Source organism: Globicephala melas, chromosome 3 (genome assembly GCF_963455315.2).
Source record: "Globicephala melas chromosome 3, mGloMel1.2, whole genome shotgun sequence".
Taxonomy (NCBI): domain Eukaryota; kingdom Metazoa; phylum Chordata; class Mammalia; order Artiodactyla; family Delphinidae; genus Globicephala; species Globicephala melas.
Window position 1 is genome coordinate 130,207,780 of NC_083316.1, and position 25,756 is coordinate 130,233,535.

The window sequence follows — 25,756 nt, forward strand, 5'->3', positions numbered from 1 at the left end:
AGTTAAATTCCTATAGTCAGAACTGCTGGGTCAAAGGGATGTGGATTTTAAATTTAATTACTAGACATGGCCAAATTGTCCTTCAAGACAAGTCTATCTTTAGTGGATGTATCCTAGAGATGCTAGGGCTTTTGTTGAAAAGAACATACCGACTGGTGCCATAGCCACAAGATTGTCTGTCAGCTCCCCTCTTTCTGCTGCAGTCTGCAGAACACCTTTTAGATCTCCTTTCCAAAGCATGAGCTGGTGAAATAATTCAGGGTGGCCATTTTCCAAGTGACCTTTTCCTGTTTGGAGGAGAAATATTTGGAAGATGTTTCAGAAACATCTGTCTGCACTGTCTTCTAGAAAAAGAAAGGCAGGATGAACGACAGGAATAAATTCCTAGAATATGTAGTCACTGGCTGATGGGTAAGTCACTTCCCAGAGTGTTCATAATGGGGACTGAAGCCCACTCAGTCACTTGTCCACCCACACACCCACTTTCACTTGTACTCAGACACTCAGAATGAACACTGTATGTTTAGGGTCCTGTGACAGATGCGAGTGAGGGGTGTTTATGAACATGCAAATAAGGGAACTCAAAACCTAGTTAGCTGACATGTAAAACTAACCATTACCACACCACAGGATGGCAGCCGTAAAAGAGGTATGTGTAAAGCGTTAGGGAAGCGTAAAGATGGACAGGATTGTGTTGATTGGACTAGTCTCACCTTCAACCTCAATCATTCTGTACAGGGTAGCCCTATCTATGAAAAGCCCCAGGTGAAGTCTTTCCTCAAGATCAGCAGACACATCCTCCTTTGGCTCTGCTAATTCAGAAAGACAAAAATTAAGATGAAGTCATTTAATAGGTTACTGTTTTCTGTCCAGTTACTTCCAAATGTATGTAACACCCACTTCAGATGCTGAGAAAAAGAGTCCTGTGCCCTTGTTTACCCTAACAGAGACCCCTGCTGGTTACAAAGTTGGCAAAATATGAAAATTCTTTGGTAGGTTTGTTAAGTTTGTTTGTCAGGTTTGTTAGGCTCAGGTTTTATACTGTTTGAATTTCATTTTATCATGTGCATCCCTTTTCAACACATAAAATTCAAAATTAAAAAGAAAAAAGTTGCTCAAATGTTAAAATAACACACATTAGGTGAGGGCTTTGAAAAACTGAGACCAAAAAACCTTCTATAAACAAAAACTTCCATCAAAAATTTTTAAAGGAACTGCCGTATTAAGGGTTATTTCCAATGAGCAAATGATTTTTTTTTCTACATGTACATGCTGTTTACTGGGGAAAAACAGTTGATGGAATTGATTCACGCTGAGATATTTAAGCCATCATACCAATTCCAGCACCCATATGGCTGGCAACAACTTGATTTATAATAGAAAAACAGCATTATGTCTCCAAGGCACTGGAGAGTGCTGACAGCGGTCAGAGTGTGGACAGAACCTGGAAGCAGGGTGTGGGGGAGGGATGATGCAGAAATACAACGATTTTGGACATTTGTTGGCTCATTCATATAACATATAAACAAGCACTTCTTATGTGTCACTTCCCAGAAGACTACGGATGGGCCAAGGAAGTGTATTTCTGTACCTCTGGAGTGTTTTGCGGTGGCTAATACCAAACAGTCCTGATGAAGCTCCTCTTTGGATCTGTGGTCCAGACTTGTACTCAGTGGAAGCATGGAACGAGCTTTTCGCTTCTTGATTAAGGCTTCTGAAATGTAATAAAAGTACCGACTGTCTGAAGAAGAGTTGATCAAAAACACAAAACTGAATGCATGCCCATTTTATATGTAACCTACTGGAGGGATACTGCTGGGCAGAGAAAGTTCCCACTCTTATAAGGAAGTTTTCAAATTAAATTAGCTGGGGGCAATGTTCACAACACACACAAACGTGTCCCTGTGAAAACTTGTGAAGCAACATCAACAACTGCAAAATGACAGTTCCTCAAGTACTAAAAAAATGACCCCAAATCGAAACAATCAAAACACTTACAAATATTTAAAATCTAAAGCAAAACGAAAAACTGAAAACTTCTGAGTTTTCAGTTGCATGTAATTTTTGAGGATAATTTAACAAAATATTTTATTTATTTGTAATAGCCAAATAAATTTTTTATTCTTTTGTTAAAAAATTTTTGGCTGCGTTGGGTCTTCATTGCTGCACACAGGCTTTCTCTAGTTGTGGTGAGAGGGGGCTACTCTTTGTTGTTGTGTGGGCTTCTCATTGCGGCAGCTTCTCTTGTTGCAGAGCACGGGCTCTAGGAGCGCAGGCTTCAGTAGTTACAGTATGCGGGCTCAGTAGTTTTGGCTCGTGGGCTCTAGAGTGCAGGCTCAGTAGTTGTGGTGCACGGACTTAGTTGCTCCACAGCATATGGGATCTTCCTGGACCAGGGATTGAACCCGTGTCCCCTGCATTGGCAGGCGGATTCTTAACCACTGCACCACTAGGGAAGTCCCCCCAAATATTTTAATTATTAAATACCAACCTGACTTTTCTTTAGGTGCCTCCTTTTTCAGTAAAGTGACTTTGTTATTAATGGTGATTTTTGACTTTTCAAAGCCTAAGGATGCTGGAGTGCAGATAACTGGTTCTTTAGAGACTACATCATGGGGAAAAAGAAAAAAAATGTGGATAAGAACAATGTAGAATCTAGTTCTTTTTAAAAATTAAGAGTATACCAGTCTTAATGGTGTGATTTTATCTATTACCCCAAATATAAGATGAAATATTTCAGATAGGAAGCATGGGTAGTCTCCCTTTCCCCATCTCACAAACTGCCTTCCAGGAATCTGTAAGTTTATTACTTAGAACTCTTGACTAATTGATCTAAGGAAAAGTTATAAAGGTTCTAGCCTCCACAGCTTTATACCATAGGTCTAGGAGTTCCCAACTTGGCTTGGGTGACAAAAGTACTAATTGCATATTTAATTCCACAAACAAGGAACAACTTTACCAATAGAAATTTAAAGTGTATGGGATACAGAGTCACAATCCTGAGTGTACACACCATGAACTCAGAAAAACCCGCAAAAAACAAAAAACCCAAACTAAGTTGTTGATCTACAGGGGTAAAGAACATTTTATGATAAAGAAGTATTCTGATGAATCTAAAAAATAAATCCATTAAACTTTTTAGATCTTTATTTACCCAAACTGTGGGTCCCAGTGGCCATCCCTTGGGATGGAGAGGGTCAGGGAGGACTCTGTACCATATATTTTGGCCATTTTAAATTCTGTCACATCAAAATATTCTGCTGTAGAATTAAACATGAGTCAGTCCTATTTATATTGTTTGCCTGCAAGTTCCCAGAGTGGTGATAGTTTCTAGGTCAGATATTTGTAAGGGACAATGGTTTCTTTCAGTAAACATGGCTGATGACATCATATTGTTACAACTTTCCCCATGTAAGTTTCTATGTATACATTGCCCTAGTTTCACTTTGTCCCACAGTCTTACCCTGCTCAAGTTGATAAGAAGTTTTCTCTATAGAACTTCACTATTTCCATCCCAGTCACCCAGTAGACCCTCTTAATACGTCAAAGGTAGACCTGGCTTAGTTTCCTGGTCATGACTACTAAGTCCTAGAGAGTTAGTGAAACACAGGATTTGGCCACATACCTGCCGAGGTGACACCACAGGGTAGCTCTGGCTCCCGGGCTTCTTCCTCAGTCTCCTGGTCTGACACTCCATTCTCAACAGGGCCCGAGCTCTCCTTTACACTCTCTTCTTCATTCCCGTCACACAATTCCTGCTTTACAGGCACTCTCAAGATGGGCTTTTTCTTCTTTTTGGGCTTTGGCTTAGGTTGAGAGAGCCTTTTTTTCTCTAATTCAATATTTTTCTTGCCTATAGAAATCACAGTTCAGAAAAGGATAGATTAAAGTATATATTCTTGGTTAAAAGCACTCTAGGAGATAATCTCCAAAACCTTATTACTCTTGTTTTTGATAACATTCTTGCCCTTTCCCTTCCTTCCCAATGAATTCTTAGTTATATTATCAAAACGTTAACCAAACCAAACCCTTTTGGGATTTCATTAAATCATAAACACAATGCCCCATTTACCCCTAAATACTTGAGTGTGTATCCTACAAACAAGGATATTCTCCTACATCATCAGAGCACAACCATTAAAATCAGGAAATTAACGATGATACATTACTCCTGTCTACTCCCACCTCACTTAAGTTCTGCCAGTTGTACCAAGAATGTCCTTTATAGCAAAAAGAATCAATCCAGGACTACATGTTGCACTGGCTTGTTACGTCTCTACTTTCTTTCAGCCTGAACAGGCTCAGATTTTATTTTGACTTTCATGACTGGAAACTCATGAAGATTACAGGATACTTATTTTGTCAGATTTCCTTCAAATTGGGTCTGCCTTATGTTTTTCACGATTAGATTTAGGTTATGCATTTCATTGCCCCAGGCAATCACTGATTTGCTGTCACTGTAGTTCAGTTTTGTCTGTTTTAGAAATTCATATGATTTATAACTACATTTCTTTTTTTTAAAAATTTATTTTATTTATTTATTTTTGGCTGCATTGGGTCTTTGTTGCTGTGCATGGGCTTTCTCTAGTTGCGGCGAGCAGGGGCTACTCTTTGTTGCGGTGCACGGGCTGTTCACTGCAGTGGCTTCTCTTGTTGCGGAGCATGGGCTCTAGGTGCACGGGGTTCAGTAGTTGTGGCATGTGGGCTCAGAAGTTGTGGCTCACGGGCTCTAGAGCACAGGCTCAATAGTTGTGGCATATGGGCTTAGTTGCTCTGCGGCATGTGGGATCTTCCCGGACCAGGGCTCGAACCCGCGGCCCCTGCATTGGCAGGTGGATTCTTAACCACTGCACCGCCAGGGAAGCCCTATGACTACATTTCATACTCTGTATTAGCTATACAGTATTTAGTCTTTGTGCCCGGCTTCTTTTGCTAGGCATAATCCTTTTTGAGACTCATCCATTTTGTTGTGTTTAAAAGTAGTTACTTTTTATTGCTGAGTAGAATTCCACTACAGGATATAGCATAGTTTATTTACCAGCTGAGGTACATTTGGGTTGTTGTTTCCGGTTTGTGGCAATTATAGATAAAGCTATAAGCATTCTTTTATAGGTCTTTATATGGATGTATCATTTCATTTCTTCGGGTATATTTCTAGTTGTTTATATACTCTGTCTAGTTTTCTAGCTATTTCTGGTGAGTGGGCAAATCTGGTACCAGTTATTCTTTTATAGCCAGAAATGAAATTCTGTTAATTATTTCAAGTTCAGAATGTCCCAGATTTGGATAGCCAGCCCCTTCAAGCTGGCTTCTTTGTCCTTTTGATGATCTCTATTCTTTGAGCACTTCCTTCCTTTGTGGCATATGATGTTGCAGGCTCATCTTGTATTTTTCCTGTCCTAACCTGGAATTAGCCATTTCTCCAGAAGCCCTGGTCAGTCCCTTTTAATGGAGAATGATATTTAGAAAACAAGATCTGGGTGCTAGGTATACTTGTTACTATTTGGGTATTGTCCTCAGGCCCCTCATGGCTGCTATCCTTGCTTGGGCTTCCAACCCTACCATCCTGTTGCTGCCGCCCTGCATGAATGTCTTCCTTGCTTGACTCCAGTCAACTCACTTACTGAGGAAAGGAGAAAGGGAATTAGGCAAGCCTTTATGGGCTCCAGGGTTTGACTGACCTTGAGGAGGTCGGGAATGTTCTTGCATGGAAGTGAGCCATTTGTACACACAGAAGTCATCTGCCCCTGAGTAGATGCAGTCTGGATCCAACGGGGACCATGCGATGCAAAGCAGTCGACCTCGATGTCCTCGGAAATTGCATAGAGGCTCTTCCTGGAGAGTATCCCACACCTAGAACCAAAAGTCACACAAGAGAATAATTTCTCGTTATTCTATTGTTTTTTGGGGGGGTATAGATTTTAGAAAAAATCTGTGTACTCTTATTTCCTCTTGTGATTTGTACTTTTAGGAGTTCAGTTTCAGAAAGTGCTATTTCCTGTGGGAGATTTTTGTATTCTGGGATATAGAGGCATTCCCATGTGGATGATTTTGAGTAAGCTTTAATGGTGCCCTATGGATTTCACTATCCTCAACCAGTATCGTATGTTATTTTTGGGCTGGGGATTCAGATACCATGAAGAGAATTCTAATTCAGAGCCCACACCTGCACATGTGATGTATGCTTAGGGTTCTAACTTCTCACAGGTGATTCTTCTGTCTGGGGGCAAATGATCAATTTCCTTGCTGTTTCTTGAATTACTCCAGTCTGTGCTGCACAAAGGGTAGCCCATCATGGCTCTCAGCTCTGTGCAGATAGCTCATTTACCACTCAATACTGAGACAGACATCCATCACAGATGATAGATCCTAAGGTCTCTTCTGGTTCTGATATCCGAAACTCACCCCATACCTCTGGTTTGGCACCTCATCTTTATTTTTGAGAACTTGGAGGTCTGAGTTACCAATTTATTATTAGAAATATTTTTTCATTACTTATAGTCACCATTCTGTGATAGAACAGAATGGGAGGAGTACTTTTCACATCAACTTTAGTCCATTAAACTGACAGTAGGTCAGAATGAAATCTTTAAAAACATCAGAATTTAGCTAGTTCCTGTTAATATTTCCCCTTTCATCTAAGTAAAATGCACCCCAAACTTAGCCTGCCAAGGGCCCAGATATGTTTAATAAACTAAAATGCCCTCTAGAGCTCAGAAAAATCCCTTTCTATAGAAGATAATGGTGAGGGAAGGAGTCTGTACAAAACTGGGGGAAAGGAGGAAAGAGTTTGAGTTAGAGTACACAGTGAAGAACCCACTGAATCAAGGACGCAATAGTACCTGAGCTGTACCATCATAGGAAGCAGATATCAGCCTTCCGTCATGATGTGGGCTCCATGCCAGACTGGTAATCTTGGCTGTGTGCCCTGAGAGGGTCCGGTAGGGCTCTGTAATGGTCACTGGAGATTCAGGATTGCTCTCTATAAGACAAGGGGATGATGTCATTTCTACCAGCAACAACAACAGAAAGACATAAAGGAGGGTATTAACATGGCAAGAGTCAAGATTTTGCCACGTGCTTTCTGTGTGATTTTCAATATTGTTTCTACGTGGGCAGTGTTGTTTAGTAGTTAAGTGCGTAGGCATATCCACAGTGCCTGGCACATGGGCTTACTGCAAGAAGTATTAGCTATCATTCTTTCTTTCTAAAAGCCATCAAAATGAAAATAATATATTTTGGATGTGATACCAAGAACATATCATGTATATGGCACTCTAGCTAAAAATGTGTGACCTGAATCTAGTCATGAGAAAATAGGAGACCAAACTAAATTGAGGGGACATCTACAAAATAACAGGCTGGCATTCTTCAAAAAAATCAACATGAGGGACTTCCCTGGTGGTCCCGTGGTTAAGACTCCACACTTCCAATGCAGGGGGCATGGGTTTGATCCCTGGTTGGGGAACAAGGATCTCACAGGCTGCGTGGTGCGGCAAAAAAAAAAAGGCTGACAGACTGTTCTAGATATAAAAGACAATATTGGATCAATTGACAACACTAGAATAAGCATGGCAGATCAAACTATTGTATTAAATTAATTGAAGTTTAAAATGGAATTATGGTTATGTAAGGGAATAGCCTTATTCTTACAAAATACACAAATATTAAGGGATATGGGGCATGACACATGCAACACAAACAGTTTGGAAAAATACATACATACACACACAGAACAAATCAAATATGACAAAATATAAGTTGCTGAATCTGTGAAAGGGTATATGGGAGTCCTTTGTAATATTCTTGCAACTTTCCTCTAAGTCTCAATTATTTAAATATAAGAAGGTAAAAATAAAATCAAATGGATTCTGGCCATTTTTTTCCTTTTTCTGTTATTCAGTAGATATGAAATAAAAAACAAACTAGGGTGACAGTATTACAGTAGAAAAAGATCTGCACTGCTCTTAAGTATTAAGTTAATGCTCTGCAATAAGTGATGCTGAGAAAACTGGACAGCTACCTGTAAAAGAATGAAATTACAACATTTTCTCATACTGTATACAAAAATAAACTCAAAATGGATTAAAGACCTAAATGTAAGACCTGAAATCTTAGAACTCCTAGAAGAGAACTCTTCGACATAAATCATAGCAGTATTGTTTTTGGCTCAGTCTCCTAAGGCAAAAGGAACAAAAGCAAAAATAAATAAATGGAACCTAATTAAACTTAAAAGCTTTTGCACAGCAAAGGAAACCATGGACAAAACGAAAAGACAACCTACTGAATGGGAGAAAATATTTGCAAATGACTGATAAGGGATTATTTCCAAAATACCTAAACAGCTCATAGATCTCAGTGTCAAAAAAACAAACCACCCAATTAAAAAATGGGCAGAACACCTGAACAGACATCTTTCCAAAGAAGATATGGCCAACAGGCACATGGAAAGATGCTCAGCATCGCTAATCATCAGAGAAATGCAAATCAAAACCACAATCACATCATTTCAAACCTGTCAGAATGGCTATCATCAAAAAGAACACAAATAGGGACTTTCCTGGTGGCACAGTGGTTAAGAATCCGCCTGCCAATGCAGGGGACACGGGTTCGAGCCCTGCTCCGGGAAGATCCCACATGCCGCAGAGTGACTAAGGCTGTGTGCCACAACTACTGAGCCTGTGCTCTAGAGCCCGTGAGCCACAACTACTGAGCCCGTGTGCCACAACTACTGAAGCACACGCACCTAGAGCCTGTGCTCTGCAACAGAGAAGCCACTGCAATAAGAAGCCCATGCACCGCAACGAAGAGTAGCCCCTACTTGCTGCAACTAGAGAAAGCCTGTGTGCAGCAACGAAGACCCAATGCAGCCAAAGAAAAAAAAACAAAAAACACAAAACAAAACACAAACACAAATAACAAATGTTGGTGAGAATGTGGAGAAAAGAGAACTCTGGTACATTATTATTATTATTTTTTCTCTCTCTCTTTTTTTTTTTCCCTCTAGTACATTATTGGTGGGAATGTAACTGGTGCAGCCACTATGGAAAACAGTATGGAGGTGCCTCAGAAAACTAAAAATAGAAGTACTATATGACCCAGCAATTCCACTCCTGGGCATATATCCAAAAAAAATGAAAACACTAATTCTAAAAGATACATGTACTCCAATGTTCATAGCAACATTATTTACAGCTGCCAAAATATGGAAGCAACCTAAATGTCCATCAACAGATGAATGGATAAAGATGTGGTATATATGTACAATGGAATATTACTCAGTCATAAGGAAGAAGGAAGTTCTGCTGTTTGCAACAAAAGAGACCTAGAGGGTATTATGCTAAGTGAAATAAGTCAGACTGAGAAAGACAAATACTGTACGTTTTCACTTATATGTGGACTCTAAAAAATAAAATGAATAAATGTAACAAAACAGAAACAGGCTCGCAGATATAGAGAGCAAACTAGTGGTTATCAGTGGGGAGAGGGCAGAGGGGAGGGGCAAGATGGGAGTGTGGGATTAAGAGGTACAAAGCTGTATATAAAATAAATAAGCAATAAGGATATGTTGTATAGCACAGGGAAAGATAGCCATTATTTTATAATAACTTTATTATTTATTTATTATTATTATTATTTTTGCGCTACGTGGGCCTCTCACTGCTGTGGACTCTCCCGTTGTGGAGCACAGACTCCGGACGCGCAGGCTCAGTGGCCATGGCTCACGGGCCCAGCCGCTCTGCGGCATGTGGGATCTTCCTGGACCGGGGCACGAACCTGCGTCCCCTGCATCGGCAGGCGGACTCTCAACCACTGCGCCACCAGGGAAGCCCATATAATAACTTTAAATGGATATAATCTATAAAAATACTGAATCGCTATGTTGTCTACCTAAAACTAATACGATATTGTAAATCAACTATACTTCAGTTTAAAAAAATTAAGTTTATGTCCTTTGCCAAAGTAGATATTTAATTTGGAATCAGAGGACTAGGATAAGCTTTCTAACATATCATGCTTATTAGTTACAAACTGTCTGCTATTTATTATTAGCAAAATCTATGTACACTATTAGTTTTCCTATATTCCTTTTAACTTGAGAGAGTCACTGCTAGAATAAAAATTGTTTTGTTATTACAAATAAAGATTCTCAGGAAATCACTGGAAATTAGTTCTAGAGAAATTTAAAATGTCAACTTGAAATTTTCACTATGGTTGACAGCACATACTCTCCAGCACTTTGGAAACAGATTAGTGTCACATTATAATTTCTTCATATTAGAAAAAAAGTAACTACATCTCCTTCACATTAAAAGAACAGACGCCTCTGACCACTTATTATGGTTCTTCTGGGTGCTGAAGAAATTCAGAGAAGTTTAAGATTCATTAAGGAATACATCATATGAAAATATGAAAAAGATCAACGTGCCAGGCAGGGACTAGTAGTTACTAGAACACATGCAGACTCTGCAATTAGACAATTTGGGTTTGAATCTAGGCTCTATCATATACTAGCTGTGGGACTTATGGAAGTGAGCTAACCTCTGTGCACCTCAATTTAATCAGGAAAATGAAGATAACAAAACCTACCTCCCAGGACTGTGAGAATTAGATGCAGTCACACATGGAAACACTGAGGGAAGGGGATATAAACTGGCAAAATCTTTTTGGAGAGCGACAGTTTCACACAAGATGAAAAGTCATATCCCTACCCCTGGCCTGGAATAACTATAGCAATAACTATACTTTAGAAAATCTGGAGAAAACATGCCGCAAACTAATAACACTGGTTTTTACTGAGGGATGGGATTAGGGAATTTTGTCATGTTTGAAACTTTTGTTGTATTTTAAATAAGGTGAATATACTACTTTTGAAAGCAGAAAAATTATAAAAATAGTATTTACTTTAATACCGAAAAGAAAGGAAAAAGGCACAGAAATTGGAACAAGAAGTAGTGGAACACATATACCACCCCAATATGGAAAGAAACCAAAGTTACCTATGACGGTCTGTAGGTTGTGCACATAAATGACTGCATTGTTGGACCCAGAGGCCATCAGATAGCTCAGCTCTGGCTGGCTGCCATACTCATGATGCCAGCTAATAGTATTCACAAGCTTGTGATGCTGCTGGATGGTGCAGATCAGTTTCAAGTTAGGAACCTTGAATATTTCTATTGATCTGGAATAAGAAACACACCAAGACAAGAAAGATGGATGCTCAAATTACAGTCCAATGCAAACAGGTATCTCCCTCATCCCATCAGTCAAAGAAAGGTGAAATGGAATAGGATAACCCTATATAAACTGCAGAGGTTACTCTCTCACAAAGAACCAGACACAAAAAGTAGTCTTTCAAACAGTTTTCACAAATCTCAACAATCTCTGGAAAGTTGTGTTTATCAGGCTCTTATAATAAATGGTGCAAGGGAGAAGCTAAAAGAAGAATTAATAAACAAATGGCTGATAGGACTATGTTACTATGATCAACATTGGAAAGGGGAAAAAAAAAAACCCCCAAAAAACAAAAACAAAAGAAAAAGATGTTGCAAAGGGCATGGTGAGGCCTAAAAAGCATTTCTGCCTAGGTTTACTATAAAAAAAATGGAGGGAGATTTAGGCAGTTTAATTCTGGAGATGAGGATTCTGTGAAGCACACAACAGCCAAAACACAGAGTAGTGCTGAGTACTCTTTGGGCTGAAAATATTTAACTTATTTTGCAGTTCTCAAAGATGCAGAGAGCTGAGTCATTTAAGGATATCAAGGATAAGTCAGAACATCAAATACAACTAGGTTTTCCCAACTAACATTACAGATGGCATTAGCTTGTGATCAAATATATGCGCAATTACAAAGTTTTTTTTATAAAGAAACAAACACATACCCATCTTCATTGCCAAGAGCCATGATTTTGCCATCTGCTTTCCAGCTGATCTCTGTGTGTACAGGCAATTTGTACTAGAAAGCAAAACAAACCAATCTTGACTGAAAACATTGTTCTTCTTACAAATCAGTGATGACAGTGTGGGGAAAAAAAAGAAAATCCCTAGTTTAAAAATGTTCTAATTGTACAACAGCCATTCTTATAAATAATCTACATAATTCGCCAAAGAGGTACTAAGAGCAACTGTTTGAAATACGATTTCTTAAATGGGATAAAGAAGAGGCCAGTAAATACTACATGTCTGCAGTGTCTAACCTTGTGAAATGAACTTAATTAAAATGATTTTTATCCCACAATAAGACATGAAACATATCCATTGGCTTTGATAACATGGGGGTCGTCGCCTTTTTAATAGAAGTCATACACTCTACGCTTTTTTCTTCCTATCTCTTCTGTTTCTTTTCCAGAATCTTTTTTTTTTCCTAACTTTTTTTGGTGTTCCCCAAAGCTGCCTGGGCCCTCTTCTTTTCTTACTTGTCTCTTTAGATCACCTCATACATACCTGCAGCTTCTTTAGCTACCATTCATGTGAAGAGACTCCAAATTTCTATTTCCAGCCCAAACTCCTTATATGAGCCTCTGATCCATACATTTAACTGTCACAAAACTAAAAGTTTGTTAAGAATAGGAATTTTGTCTCTTTTATTCATTGTTGAATGTTAATGTTCAGATGACATTTAAGACATGAAGGAATACAGTCAACAAAAATAATTCAATTTATGATTAAATGTTATTTTTATGCTAGCCATACAAAATAATGAGCAACAGTAAAAAATGCTCATTTGAAAGAGTAAGGAAATCTCAACATTTATGGTTTCATTTAAAAAGACAGTTCTGGCATACAGATACACTGATAGGATGGTAAAGAAAATGTGGCTAAATGTGGAAATCTCAGTCAAGGATATAAGGAAATTATTTGTATTATTTTTGCAACTTTTGTATAAATCTGTAATTATTTCACTAAAAAAATTAAAAACAAAATGACAATTCTGTCTTGAGCAAAATACCTTATATCTGCACTTGAATACCATATTAAAAAATTATTTTTACGAACACCTCACTCTGGAGAAAGTGGCTGGCGTGAAAAGGCTGCTTTATATTCAAGATCGGAAAGTTTATAATAAATCACCATTGCAATTGAGAGACGCTTGAAATCTGCCTGAGCATAATGGATACCTCTTATAATGGCATTTATCATGCAAGATGAGAAGCCAAGAAGATGGAGAGATCATGAGAAGACTTTAGACCACAAGAACTCACTTTGATTGAATTGGTGTCCCTGATGAGTTTGTTGATGTCAAAGGCCTCTCCACTAAGCTTCCAGGGGTTGTGTTGTAAGACAATCCCTTCCCCTCCACAGCTGTATAAAGTGAGGGAAGGTCTGTCCCCTTCTCCTCCTATATGAGATAAGGAAAGAAAGCGTATCCGTTTTGTACTTCACCAGCTTAACTATTTGTTGCTATAGTATGACCATATCATACTATGAGATGTTTTAAAAGAATTACATTAATTTATTGGAATAAAGTCACTGTTCTTTGCATCTGAACACAGTTGTTGGGGGCAGAAATAAACGGTATATTAATTCTACATTAATATTTATAATACAACATATTTGCTTTAAACATTCTTCTGCCACTCAAAATAGTAGGGGTGCCAAAGCTGGGATCAGAAAACATGTTTTCAAAGTTTTGGGGAATTTACCTTCTCTTACCGACAAGTACTCTTTGGGCATTTAAATATATGGAGCTGCAGGACTTGCTATGACTAACTGTAAGAAGCTGTACTCAAAGCAATGATTTCTTTGGTGTTACAGCAATCATCCTGTTGATTTTTAAGAAGCAAACAGTGGTTCTGGTGGGTTTCTGTAAGGGCAAGTTTTATTTTCACCACTGCTAGAACTATGCTTGGCACAAGTCGAGGATCAACATTTGTTGAATGAATGAATGAATGAATGAACGAACTACCACTGCAGTGCTGCGTGAGTTCTGATGATTTACACTGTAAACGTTTACATTATTATGGAAATTTACAGATGTTCCATTATATATGGTGAAGAAAAGATTACCAAAGACTTTTGCTGAACACATTCATTTTTAAAATTCTGCAAGACCTACCACTGTAGGCATACGAAAGAGAAATATAAGGCTGAGGGGTTAGAAAAGGAAAAGGGTCGGAATACATCAAAGGCAACAAGAGATCATTTGAGAAATTCTAAGTTTGCTCTAACTGTAGGTGAAAACAGATGATCATTAACATTACAATTCTTTTTTTTAAATTTATTTTTTTAATAAATTGCTTATCTTTATTTAGTTATTTTTTTGGCCACACTGCATGGCCTGTGGTATCTTAGTTCTCGGACCAGGGATTTAACCTGGGCCTTTGGCAGTAAGAGCACAGAGTCCTAACCACTGGACTGCCAGGGAATTCCCAACATTATCATTCTGATAAAATTAAAAGGTGATAGCAAATTTTAGTGAAAATCATTAGATTAGGTATCAGGACCAAGCATGAGATAACTATATTCACAATGAAAAAATTCAGCTCAAAGAGATCAAATATGCTTTAGTTTGGAGTTTGGAGAGGCTCATTCTGGGTGAATGCTTTCTAATTTATCACCTGTTACAACTGCCCTCATGGACCCCTGGGAACATAGCAGCTTGCTTAAGTAACCACTGCATTAGAATATTTATGACTCTTTCCACGTTGCACATCCTAGGATTAAGTTGAAAGAAAGAGAATACTCTCACGTTTGTTACAGAATGACTCACACTTACCGGGTGCCATGGAGGGTACCGGTGGCCCCCAGGCTAATGAGTATACAGTCTTCTTGTGATATGTGCTAGAAATCTGTGGAGGCCTGGGGGGAAGGGGGATTACAAACAAAGACTTAAAACAAAAAGATATAGTGGAAAACAGACCATCTTTTTCAAAAAGTTACCTGTTATATAAACTTAGTTGCTGATATTAAAGAAAAATAATTTAACAGTACCCTTCTCCAAATAACTGACTGTAAACAAGCAAACACTTAAATAATATACCATGTAATGATAGCTACTAACAAAATAATTAAGTCCCGAACATACTTCACCCAGTAAAAGAATGCTATTAACCTCCCCAACTGGCCAGCTTGGGATCAATCTCCCCATCTCTGTCAAATATTCTAATATTACTGTAGTTATATACCAGTGTAAAGGCTATCACAACTAGAGAAAAACAGGACAAGACAGAAAATGCAAACTGTTAAGCCCAGAACTAAGGTTACTGCTAAGCATATATTATCACCATGCAGATGTATCCACCTTATATTCAAGTAAAAGACTGGAAGTCATTTTTGGCTTACCCTGTCGTTAACATCACATTCTTTTTTTTTTTTTTTTTTTTTTTGCGGTACGCGGGCCTCTCACTGTTGTGGCCTCTCCCATTGTGGAGCACAGGCTCCGGACGTGCAGGCTCAGCGGCCATGGCTCACGGGCCTAGCCGCTCCGCGGCATGTGGGATCTTCCCGGACTGGGGCAGGAACCCGTGTCCCCTGCATCGGCAGGCGGACTCCCAACCACTGCACCACCAGGGAAGCCCTATTTTACAGTTTTTAAAGGTTACTTTCCATTTAATTATTACAAAATACTGGCGCTATTCCCCATGTTGTACAGTACATCCTTGAGCCTCTCTTACACCCAATAGTTTGTACCTCCCACTCCCCCACCCCTATAGTCCACCCCACCCCAACCACTAGTTTGTTCTCTGTATCTGTGAGTCTACTTCTTTTTTGTTATATTCACTAGTTTGTTGTATTTTTTAGATTCCACATATAAGTGATAGCATACAGTATTTGTCTTTCTCTGTCTGACTTATTTCACTTCACATAATACCCTCCACATCCATCCAAGTTGCTTCAAATGGCAAAATTTCATTATTTTTTATGGCTGAGTAGTTATTCCATTGTGTATGTGTGTGTGTATATACACACAACTTTTTTGTCCTTTCATCTGTTGATCGACACTTAGGTTGCTTCCATATCTAGGCAGTTGTAAATAATGCTGCTATGAACACTGGGGTGCATGTATCTTTTCGAATTAGTGTTTTTGTTTTTTTTGGATATATACCCAGGAGTGGAATTGCTGGATCATATGGTAGTTCTTTTTGAGTTTTTGATTTTTTTTTTTTTTAAAGAAACATTGCTCTTCAGGGTATTTTTGAAGGTTGCTGTGGTGATTAATAATATGTGATGTGTCAGGACAGAGCAGTGCGGTTATTACCTTTAACATATACTGTATTCTTTGTATAATTTTAGAATTCCAGGATTCTAGAACCTATGACTGAACTAACTTAGCTGTTGACTTCTTTATTTCCATGTATCTGACACATTTACCATTATCACTCTAGACAATGAACCAATTTTTCTTTGGCTGAAAGAAGTAGAATAAGCATTTCTGGCTGAATACTAACAATGTACCTACAGCAACATCCTTCCTCCTACTACATACCTTTGCTGGTATCAGTTTGGATATTCAGCTTATAATAACCAAACGATAGTAATTTACCAGAATTAGTCAGCAGTTTTGTGATGACACAAACCTATTTAAATTGATATATAGTTTTATTTTATTAAATACTTCTTTGAAATAGTGTAGCCTTTTAAAAAAAAGCTAGATATGAAGAAAAATAGTTAATGCGTATTCAGTTATACATAAGTACCTAAAAAACTGGCATATAAAAAGGTTAGCTGCACAGTATAATGAATGATTCTCACTTAGATGCAAATGATCTTTAGGCAAACTTTTTCTGTAAAGGGCCAGATAGTCAGTGCTTCAGGCTTCGTGAAGCATGCAATTTCTGTCACAACTCGTTTATTCTGCTGTGGTAGCATGAAAGCAGCCTCAGACAAGAGGTAAAAAAAAATGAGTGTGTGGCTTCCCAGGTGACACAGTGGTTAAGAATCCTCCTGCCAAGGCAGGGGACACGGGTTTCAGCCCTGGTCCAGGAAGATCCCACATGCCGCGGAGCAACTAAGCCCGTGCGCCACAACTACTGAGCCTGCACTCTAGAGCCCGCGAGCCACAACTACTGAGTCCGTGTGCCACAACTACTGAAGCCTGCATGCCTAGAGCTCGTGCTCCGCAACAAGAGAAGCCACCACAATGAGAAGCCCGCGCACCGCAATGAAGAGTAGCCTCCACTCACTGCAACTAGAGAAAGCCCATGCACAGCAACAAAGACCCAATGCGGCCAAAAAAAAAAAGAAAGAGCATGGCTGGGCTCTAATAAAACTTTACTTATGGACAGAGAAATCTGAATTTTATTTACTTTTCATACATTGTGAAATATTCTTTTGATTCTTTTTCATTTATTTCAAAAGATAAAACTATTCTTAACTCATGGGCCATAATTCTCTAATCCCTGGCCTAGAACAGTGCTGTCCAATAAAGTAGCCCTTAGCCAAATATGGCCCTTGGGCACTGGAAGTGTGGCTCATGCAACTAACAACTCAATTTCTAATTTTATTTATTTTTAATTACTTTAACTATAAATAGTCACACATGGCCAGTGGCTACCAAACTGAACAGTGCAGGTCTGGAATCTAATCAAGCATCTAGAATAGCTGTGCCCAGTAGATTTATACTGTGAGCCACATCTGCAACTCAAAGCTTTCTAGTAGCCAAGTTAACAGAAGTAAAAGAAACAAGTGAAATTCAATTTTAAGAATGTATTTTATTTAGCTCAGTATATAAAAAGTATTATCTTTTAAAATATAGTGAAAATAAATAATTACTGAGGCATTTTACATTCTTTTCTGGGGACTAAGCCTTTGAACTCTCGAGTAGGTTTTACACTCAGCACATCTCAGTAGCCACCTGTGACTAAAGACTACTGTAATGGACAGTGCAGCTCTAGACAGTTTATAGGAAATACAGGGAATACAAGGAATATAGGAAACACAGGGAATAGTGAAATGAGTTACAAGTCACCACAAAGAATTAAGAAGTCCAAAATGCAGAATATGCTACAAAACAACTTATCTGGAATCTTCAAATTGAAAAGGCAATGTTATGGAAAGAAGTGGGGGATTATTCTAGAATAAGAGACTAAAGAGACATAACAAAATACAATGTGTGATCCCTGACTGAAAAAAGTTTGAAAAAAAAAACCACTCAGGAAAACGTTTTTGGCTCAAATGAGGAAATTTGTATACGCACTGGATATTAGCTCATATTATGGATATTGTTAATTTTTGTTAAGTGTAGACAAATAAGGCAAGTATGGCAAAATGTTAACTGGTAAATCAAGATGGAAGGTACAGAGATGTTCTTTGTTCTCGGCTTTTAACATTCTTCGATGTCTGAAAACTTTTGTAAAAAAAATGTTGAGGGAAAACAAAAGCAAATGGTTTATTTTAGTGGTTCCCACAGGTCAGATGGGCTGAACCACCATCACCTGAAAAAATTTTTTTAAATAAAATTCTGAGTTCTAAGCCTAAACTCAGAGTTAGAATCTTAAAGATGCTTCCCAGGCCTATTATGATATACATCCAGGTTTATGAACTCAAAATTAACTCACTGACAATTTGGTCAATGGGCTAAATAGGAATCGTCTATTTCTTACTTGTTGGAGTAGGTGTCATACAATCCCACTTTTCCATCATCAGTTCCAAAAGCTAAGCAGCCTTCCTTGGTTGGGTGCCAGCAGAGCTACAAAAAAATGAGGAAAGGGGCAGTGTTAAGGGAATCCTTAGGTTATACTTCAAGTGTTCAGCTGGAAAACTTTCTTGTTCTTTCTGTCTTCTAATTTTAAAAGTAACAAATTCTCATTATTTAAAAGAGAGAAACAAAGAAGTATTAAAAACAAAGTAAAAGTCACCTGTAATCTCACCATCCAAACACCCCATTGCCAATTCTGTATCTTTCTAGACATTTTTTGTGGTTGAACTTTATATATAATTGAAAAAACAAAAATAGGTTCAAACATTTAAATGATGTGCATGATACATTGTTGAGTGGGGAATAAAAGATTCCAGAACAATTCAGAAAATATGATTCTATTCATCATTAACAAAGCTTGGAAAGATACATCACAAACTGTCGACAGTGGTTCTCTGGATGATGGAAGTGGGAGAATGGAGTCAAGGGTGGGGTAGGAAACATTTTTTGCTTCCTACACTTCTGTACTGTGGTTTTCGTTTTGAATCACAAACCTTTATTGCTTTTAGACTAAATAGCCACAACAAAGATATCACTTCGAAGAAAAACAAAAAAATTATACGTATTGTTTTGTAATCTGCATTCCATGTTTTGTAATTTGCATTTTTCATGAATCATTAACATTTTCCCACATCAAAGAAAGATCTACATTATCACTTTTAATAGTTTAATACTATTCCCCATGTGGTTATAATTTAATGTATCTCCTATGAATACACATCCAGGTTATTTCTAATTTCTTACTATTAGAAAATAGTGTGACTTGAACAAAACCTTAATTTTACAAACAAAGCCAAATTTCTGAATTAGGAGGTATGTAATGGGTTTGGTCAGAGAGAGTCCTTCTGCTGTTCCACTTTCAAATTGCATCGAAAATACCCTTGAAGAAGTCTGAATTCCCAACAGAGTTCATTTATATGAACAGGTATTCTCTAAAAGAGAATTAGTTATTTGAAAAAAGTTCGTGGCAAGCTCAGAGAAAGCTTCCTTACCGCTGTAACCTTGGACTTGACACCCTGCCAAAAAATTTTCACATCATAGTTGTTCTTTATGGAGAATGTATTCCATATACGGATCATGCCATCACCAGCGCCTATCGCCAAACAGCCTGTGTCTACAGGAGAGAAAGCCAGACTGTAGGCAAACCCACCAAGGGAAGGCAGGGTCCAGCAGCACTCCAGGGTGGCCATGTCCCAACATTTTACCTGAAAAGATGAAGGGTTAGGGTCTTTATAAAGAAGGTCAGAGAAACAGGGAAAACAATCAACACTTCAAATAGGATGGGCTCAGAATACATCAGGATAATGTAACTTAACTATTCCAGTAGGAATGAGAAAAAAATAATCAGTTATAAATTGTAGAGCTCAGAGGGATCTTAGAATACATTTATTCCCTAAGATGCCAAGTGAATAGAGAGCACAATAAACTAGAACCCAGGCTTCCTGTTTCCCAGAGTTCAGTGGCCTTTCCACTATACTGTATCACTGTATTACAGCATTGGTAATTTTCTCATTTGGCAGACTCAAAAAAAAAAAGATACAGGTGCCTCAGGACAGTGGAAGAATCAGAGTCGTTATCTTCAAAAGCAAAATATTTTATCATAGCCAGTGGAAGAGGAGTGCTGAGTTTTTAATCGTCACTTGTTTAACAGTGACTTGGAAGAGAACGGTCTGTCAAACAAGCCTAGCTTATTGTAAAACAGAAAGGTGTCTCAAGTAAAGCCGATTGTCTCTTACAGAGACTGTGCCAAGAAGGGATGGCTCTGCTACCTGAACGACAGACGAGGGTATCTGAAAGCTAAGGCTTGATGATCTCGCACAGCCTTCCATGGACACATCTACTCTTCCTTGTTGTACCTGCTTTAGCAAAAAGGCATCTTGGTCGTTTCTCAGCTTTCCCCTACTTTTCTGCTGCTAATGTATTTAATGCCAATCAGTAACAGTAACTCTGAACCTGGAACGCGGGGGCAAGGTGAGGTGTGAGAAATAATGTACGGTTTGAAAAAGCCCTCTAATCCCATGCAAGTCCTCAATCACTGCTGTACAGTGCTGAATGCAAAATAAGCTGTTCTTACATCTCTGTCCATTGATGTGGAAAGCAGCAGCTGTTTGTCATCTTCAGTTTGTAGAGGACATAAATTAAACACAATTCTTGAATGATTCTGCCCTTCTGATGAAGCACTAAAGAGGGTATATTTCCGTCTCCAAGACTGAGTGAGATCCCATAGTAGCAGTTCGCCTCTGTGAAGGAAAAACAAGTATTAGTTCTCTTTCATGAGCAATCTGAAAACAAGTGATTTTGGGCCAGAGAGTGTGGGCCCTCAGCTGCAAAATAATTTGTTCATTGTTCCTTTAAGGAGATAAAAATTACATATTCTGAAATAGGCACAAAATAATCTCTGGAAAAACACACACAAAAACAAAAAAAAGTCACTGCCTATGGGGAGGGGAACCAAGTAGTGAAGACAGAGGTGGAGAGGGAGCTTTGGAGTTCCCTGGTGGTCTAGTCATTAGGACTTGGTGCTTTCACTGCAGCGGCCCAGGTTCAGTCCCTGGTTGGGAAACTGAGATCCCGCAAGCTGTGTGGTGTGGCCGAAATATTAAAAAAAAAAAGGGAGCTTTACTATATCCTTTCATTCTTTGTGAATCATACAGTTGTACTGGACTACCTTTTGAATAGATTTTCCTAAAAGCTTTAATTATAAAATGCCACAATAATTTGCAGAGCCACAAAGGCTTTAAGACATAGTATGTCTTTTTTGGAGCAGTGGGGATAGTTGGGATGTGACTAACACTTTGGGGTATTTCTATATGCGTTGCCTGTATTACCTCATTTAAAAGCAGGGAACTTGTCTGTTAAATTCACTTATCATCTCAAGCAACTAGAAGCTGGTGCTCAATAAATTTTGCTTAATGAATGGCCATAATCATCCTAAGAGAGAGGAAACACTTATATCCTCCCCTTTTTTCATGTGAAGTCACTGAAGCTCAGAAAAGTGAAGGGTCTTGCTTATGAACAGCCGGTAAGTAACAGATTGATTCTGAAATTCAGTTCCGCCTGACTTCAGAGTCCACACTTAACCACCAGGCCGTACTTATTTGATCTTTTCACAACTCTTATTAGACAGCACAGGTATTAGTTCCATGACTTTTCCATTACAAATGGCCCATTATAATATAAACCTTAGTCACTGCTTTCTCCATCTTCTGTGTCTAGAAAGAAAGGCCTAGGAATTCCTGAGGCTAGAGTGAAGAACAAAATATGTCAGAGAGCATGACCAAAAAGACTTACCCAAAACAGCTGGATACCAGCTGTGTCGGCTGACCCTTGGGCCAATGGAGTGTCAACCAAAGGCGCTCTTTAACAGTTGGGTCTATACCCCCTCCTCTTCTCTTCAGAAAGGGCAATTTCAAAGTCGTCACCACTGCAGATTAAAAGAAGGTCCATGGACAGTCAAGACAATGAAAGTACATGCATGAAACCACCAGCAGTTCACAACACAGTTCATGTTTAAAAGTTTGTTAGTTTGGTTGCTTAGAATTCAGACCTCATTTTCTCATGGAAATTTACGCATATAGTGGTTAATACTAGTCTAGCACATTTTGGTCAAACAAGCTCTTACAGGCTGTCTCGGCAACTTAAACATTAAGAATATGGTGTGGGGCTTCCCTGGTGGTGCAGTGGTTGAGAGTTCGCCTGCCAATGCAGGGGAAGTGGGTTCGTGCCCCGGTCTGGGAAGATCCCACATGCCGCGGAGCGGCTGGGCCCGTGAGCCATGGCCGCTAAGCCTGCGCGTCCGGAGCCTGTGCTCCGCAACGGGAGAGGCGGCAACAGTGAGAGGCCCACGTACTGAAAAAAAAAAAAAAAAAAAGAATATGATGTATCTGGGAAAATGAGGTTCCAACTGGGATTGAGAACCCAGGTGGTAACACAACCCAAGATTCTTCAAAGTTGGAAGGACAGAGAGTAGGACTCCATCTTCTAGCTGGCAAGAAATCCAACAACGGGGACAAATTTGGCAGTTGCGGTGGTAAGTTCTCCACTCCTGACATGCTACTGACCAGATGTTCTTAGTCCCTACTGTGTATGAGAACTACCACTTGCGCTTCTAAAAATACATATGCCAGGGCTCTACCCCTAGAGATTCTGATTCAGCAGATCCGAGGTGGGGTGTAGGCACTTCCCGCTGATTCTGCGGCATGACCAGAATTGAATACCATTGTATTAGACATCTGTAAGTTCAGAGATTACCCTTTTGGAGGGATTCCTAGCCCAATGTTGTCCCTACTAGGGAGTATCAGCCAAAGTGTGTCCAAAAGCAGTCCACAAACCTTAAAAAATTCTGCTTTCCAAAATTATACTACTAGGTACCACTGACTGAACCCTAACTATGTGCCAAGCACTGTGCTGCTTGCTTTACGTGTACTAATGCATTTGGATAAAGACGAAAAAACTTCCATGGTTTTACATAAATTGGAGAAAGAAGACTGCTGTAAAGAGAAAAGCTAGATTTTTACTGTAAAGGTAGAATTCGGTCTGCCTGGAGTTCCTCTCAATCTATTCAATATAAACTTAAGGTAAAAGTTCTGTTCGAAGAGAAGTTTGGGAAAGCTTATGACTGAGGGTCTCTGTGATTTGGGTAAAGTGAGCTTTCACATTTAAACAGGTACTTCTATATTAGGTATACATTATTAATTCTGCATTTGTGCATTAAAAGCTCTAGCTCTATTAAAAAAAAAAAAAAAAAAGCTCTAGCTCTAGAGATCTTTTCCATTCCTTCGATCCAGGCCTTGCCAAGTTCAGATATTCCCATTCTCATAATAAACATCTTGCCCTCCAGGCCAGACAGTGATCTTTCTGTGAATGCAACAGAAAACCTCATTGCCAACACCAAAGCCAGATGTTCAGAGTGCAGAGAGCTCCAGCCCAGGCTAAAACTTTCTGGATAGAAAAGTAAAGAACTGCTTTCTGACAGATGACACAACACTGAGGATAACAAGAAATAATAAGCTTCTACTTCTACTGGATTGATAATAAGTTATATCACAAAGGAAATGTTAAATGTCAGTCTTACCTCGGCCTCTAGAGCAGCTCCAGATACGAATGGTCTGATCTTTGCTTCCAGTGGCTAAGTAGCAGCCTTTTTTTACTGGAGTTTGTGCTATAACTTTCCCATTGGGGATTTCAAGTTCTTCTAGGGTAGAGATGGTAATTTTGTTTTTAATTTGCATTAAACATGCACTTACCAAAGAAAAATTAGTTTGCAAGGGTTCCTGAAACTTAGTTACTGTTTTCATAGATTTGATCTGTAAAATCTAGTTTTAAACATAATTCAAATTGTACTATTCTACCTAATTTGTTCTTTAGGTCTAAAGAGTACTGAACCCTCTTAAATCATCTCTACCTGAATTTTCCTCTTGATTTATGAATAAACAATCTTCACCAGGCAGGGGGCACCAGGCTATGGAATGGATCTCATCATCGTGGCCTCGAAGCCTGTGTATAACTTCTCCTTTCTTGCTGATGTCAATTATAACCACTATGCCATCCTTGTAGCTAAAAAACGAGAGTTAGAAATATTACTGAAAAATGAAGACAGACTGTCTTTCTAGGAAACATTTTGGCTTAGGAGTTATTGTGCATTTCTAAAAGTTAAGTGCATTTGGGGTGGGGGGAAGGAAAAAGAGCAAGAAATAATCTTGTTCTGTCCTTATTCCAAAGTACTTATTTCATGTTTTCCAGTTTTTAAAAAAACCTTCCCCCATGCCAAACTCCTGGCATTAAGTTATACTATACACATTGCCTGTCACGAAGCTCAAAGAGTGGACCATGCCTGTGCCCAAGGGGAACTTACAGAAGAATAGTTCTGACAGGGGCCCAGCAATTTCCCTAATTGGAAATGAATTTGTCCTAATAAACGAAAAATATCTCCTTCCTTTTACAAATGATCTTACTTTTCTAACAAAAGCTGCAGAATTCTAACTTCTAGATCTGGATATTCCAAGGCTGTCATTTTTTGAATTAGGAAGAAACTTAGAAATTGTAATAGTTTTATTTTTTCTTTTTTAATGATGAAGTATTTCAGATACAAGAAATATCTACTCTCTAGCTTAAGAAAAAAAGTATTACCAATACAGTTGAAGTCCTCTGTACATCCCACCCCAATCAAACCTCTCTCCCTTTCTTCCCCAGAGGTAAACTGCTATTCCTAAATTTTGTGTTACATTAATCCTAGCCTTTCTTTGTATATATTCCTAAATAAGATACAGAATTACTTTGTACATTTAGAAACTTCATATAAATGGTATCATGTTGTCTGTTTTTCTGTAGCTTGCTTTTTTCACTCATTCTTTTTGTGAGTCATTCATGTTCACACATGTAACTCTAGTTCCTGGTCAGTCGTTTATACTATTGCATAGTACTCCACTGTATGAATATACCACAAGTTTAGTTACTCATTTTCCTTTTGAAGGGCTTCCATTTTTTTTCTACCATTACAAACAAAAAATGCTATTAAGAATTTTATACACACTTAAGCCAGTTTCAGGTTTGATGCCTAGTAATAGGATGTTAAGATATACACATTTTTGCTTTACTAGAAAGTGCAAAATTGCTCTCCAAAGTGGACATACCTGTTTACATTTCCTATACACTAGACGGTCCTACAGGGAAAAATACCACTACAGCTTTATTTATTTTTTCTCCTTTTGTTAAAAATTTTTTCTCCCCATTACAGCTTTATTTAAAAAACATGAAATCATAGAATATATCAAATCTTTGAAGACACAGACTTTGAAAACCATCAAGATATATAACCTAATAGTCATGTGATCAACCTGTTTTACAATTTCAGTCAAGACTTCAGGGACTGTTTTGAACCTCTAAAAACAAATTCTGATTCAATCCTCTTTGATTGTCTTCCACCTGAAAGACTCTTCTTGTGAATTCCTGCTCATCTTTCAAGGTCGGTTTGATTCACGCTTCTCTGACCCCTGCCTACCACCCTTTCTGCTCCCTCTCTTGTACTCCCACCAAGACAATGCTCCCATTTCGTGGAGACCTCCGATCACAGACCCCTTCCATTTTCACTGTTAACTCACCCACACCTGTCTTCCT

General features: G+C 38.6%; 2 protein-coding genes across 5 annotated transcripts in view; one reads left to right on the top strand and one right to left on the bottom strand.

Moving 5' to 3' along the window:
- The window catches only part of CNOT8 (CCR4-NOT transcription complex subunit 8), a 30,403-nt gene extending 28,404 nt beyond the window's left edge, over nucleotides 1-1,999 (top strand). The window contains exon 7 of the mRNA XM_030834218.3: nucleotides 1,555-1,999. Within this exon, the coding sequence (XP_030690078.1) occupies nucleotides 1,555-1,632 (78 nt within the window). The 3' untranslated portion in view covers nucleotides 1,633-1,999. The remainder of the gene's footprint in view (nucleotides 1-1,554) is intronic.
- GEMIN5 (gem nuclear organelle associated protein 5) overlaps nucleotides 1-25,756 on the bottom strand; it is a 46,170-nt gene that overhangs the window by 17,035 nt on the left and 3,379 nt on the right. Inside the window, exons 4-20 of one of the 4 annotated variants that reach the window (XM_030834205.2) lie at nucleotides 24,045-24,196; nucleotides 23,715-23,831; nucleotides 21,932-22,064; nucleotides 20,715-20,880; nucleotides 19,633-19,845; nucleotides 18,546-18,631; nucleotides 14,720-14,802; nucleotides 13,206-13,342; nucleotides 11,886-11,959; nucleotides 11,001-11,182; nucleotides 6,843-6,982; nucleotides 5,682-5,853; nucleotides 3,626-3,853; nucleotides 2,492-2,605; nucleotides 1,592-1,714; nucleotides 714-809; nucleotides 150-287 (exon numbers count right to left, since the gene is read on the bottom strand). In XM_030834205.2, the coding sequence (XP_030690065.2) occupies nucleotides 150-287; nucleotides 714-809; nucleotides 1,592-1,714; nucleotides 2,492-2,605; nucleotides 3,626-3,853; nucleotides 5,682-5,853; nucleotides 6,843-6,982; nucleotides 11,001-11,182; nucleotides 11,886-11,959; nucleotides 13,206-13,342; nucleotides 14,720-14,802; nucleotides 18,546-18,631; nucleotides 19,633-19,845; nucleotides 20,715-20,880; nucleotides 21,932-22,064; nucleotides 23,715-23,831; nucleotides 24,045-24,196 (2,354 nt within the window). Of the gene's footprint in view, nucleotides 1-149; nucleotides 288-713; nucleotides 813-1,591; nucleotides 1,715-2,491; nucleotides 2,606-3,625; nucleotides 3,854-5,681; nucleotides 5,854-6,842; nucleotides 6,983-11,000; nucleotides 11,183-11,885; nucleotides 11,960-13,205; nucleotides 13,343-14,719; nucleotides 14,803-18,545; nucleotides 18,632-19,632; nucleotides 19,846-20,714; nucleotides 20,881-21,931; nucleotides 22,065-23,714; nucleotides 23,835-24,044; nucleotides 24,197-25,756 lie in introns of all 4 variants that reach the window. The other 3 variants (XM_030834204.2, XM_030834203.2, XM_030834202.2) reach the window with 3 other exon arrangements.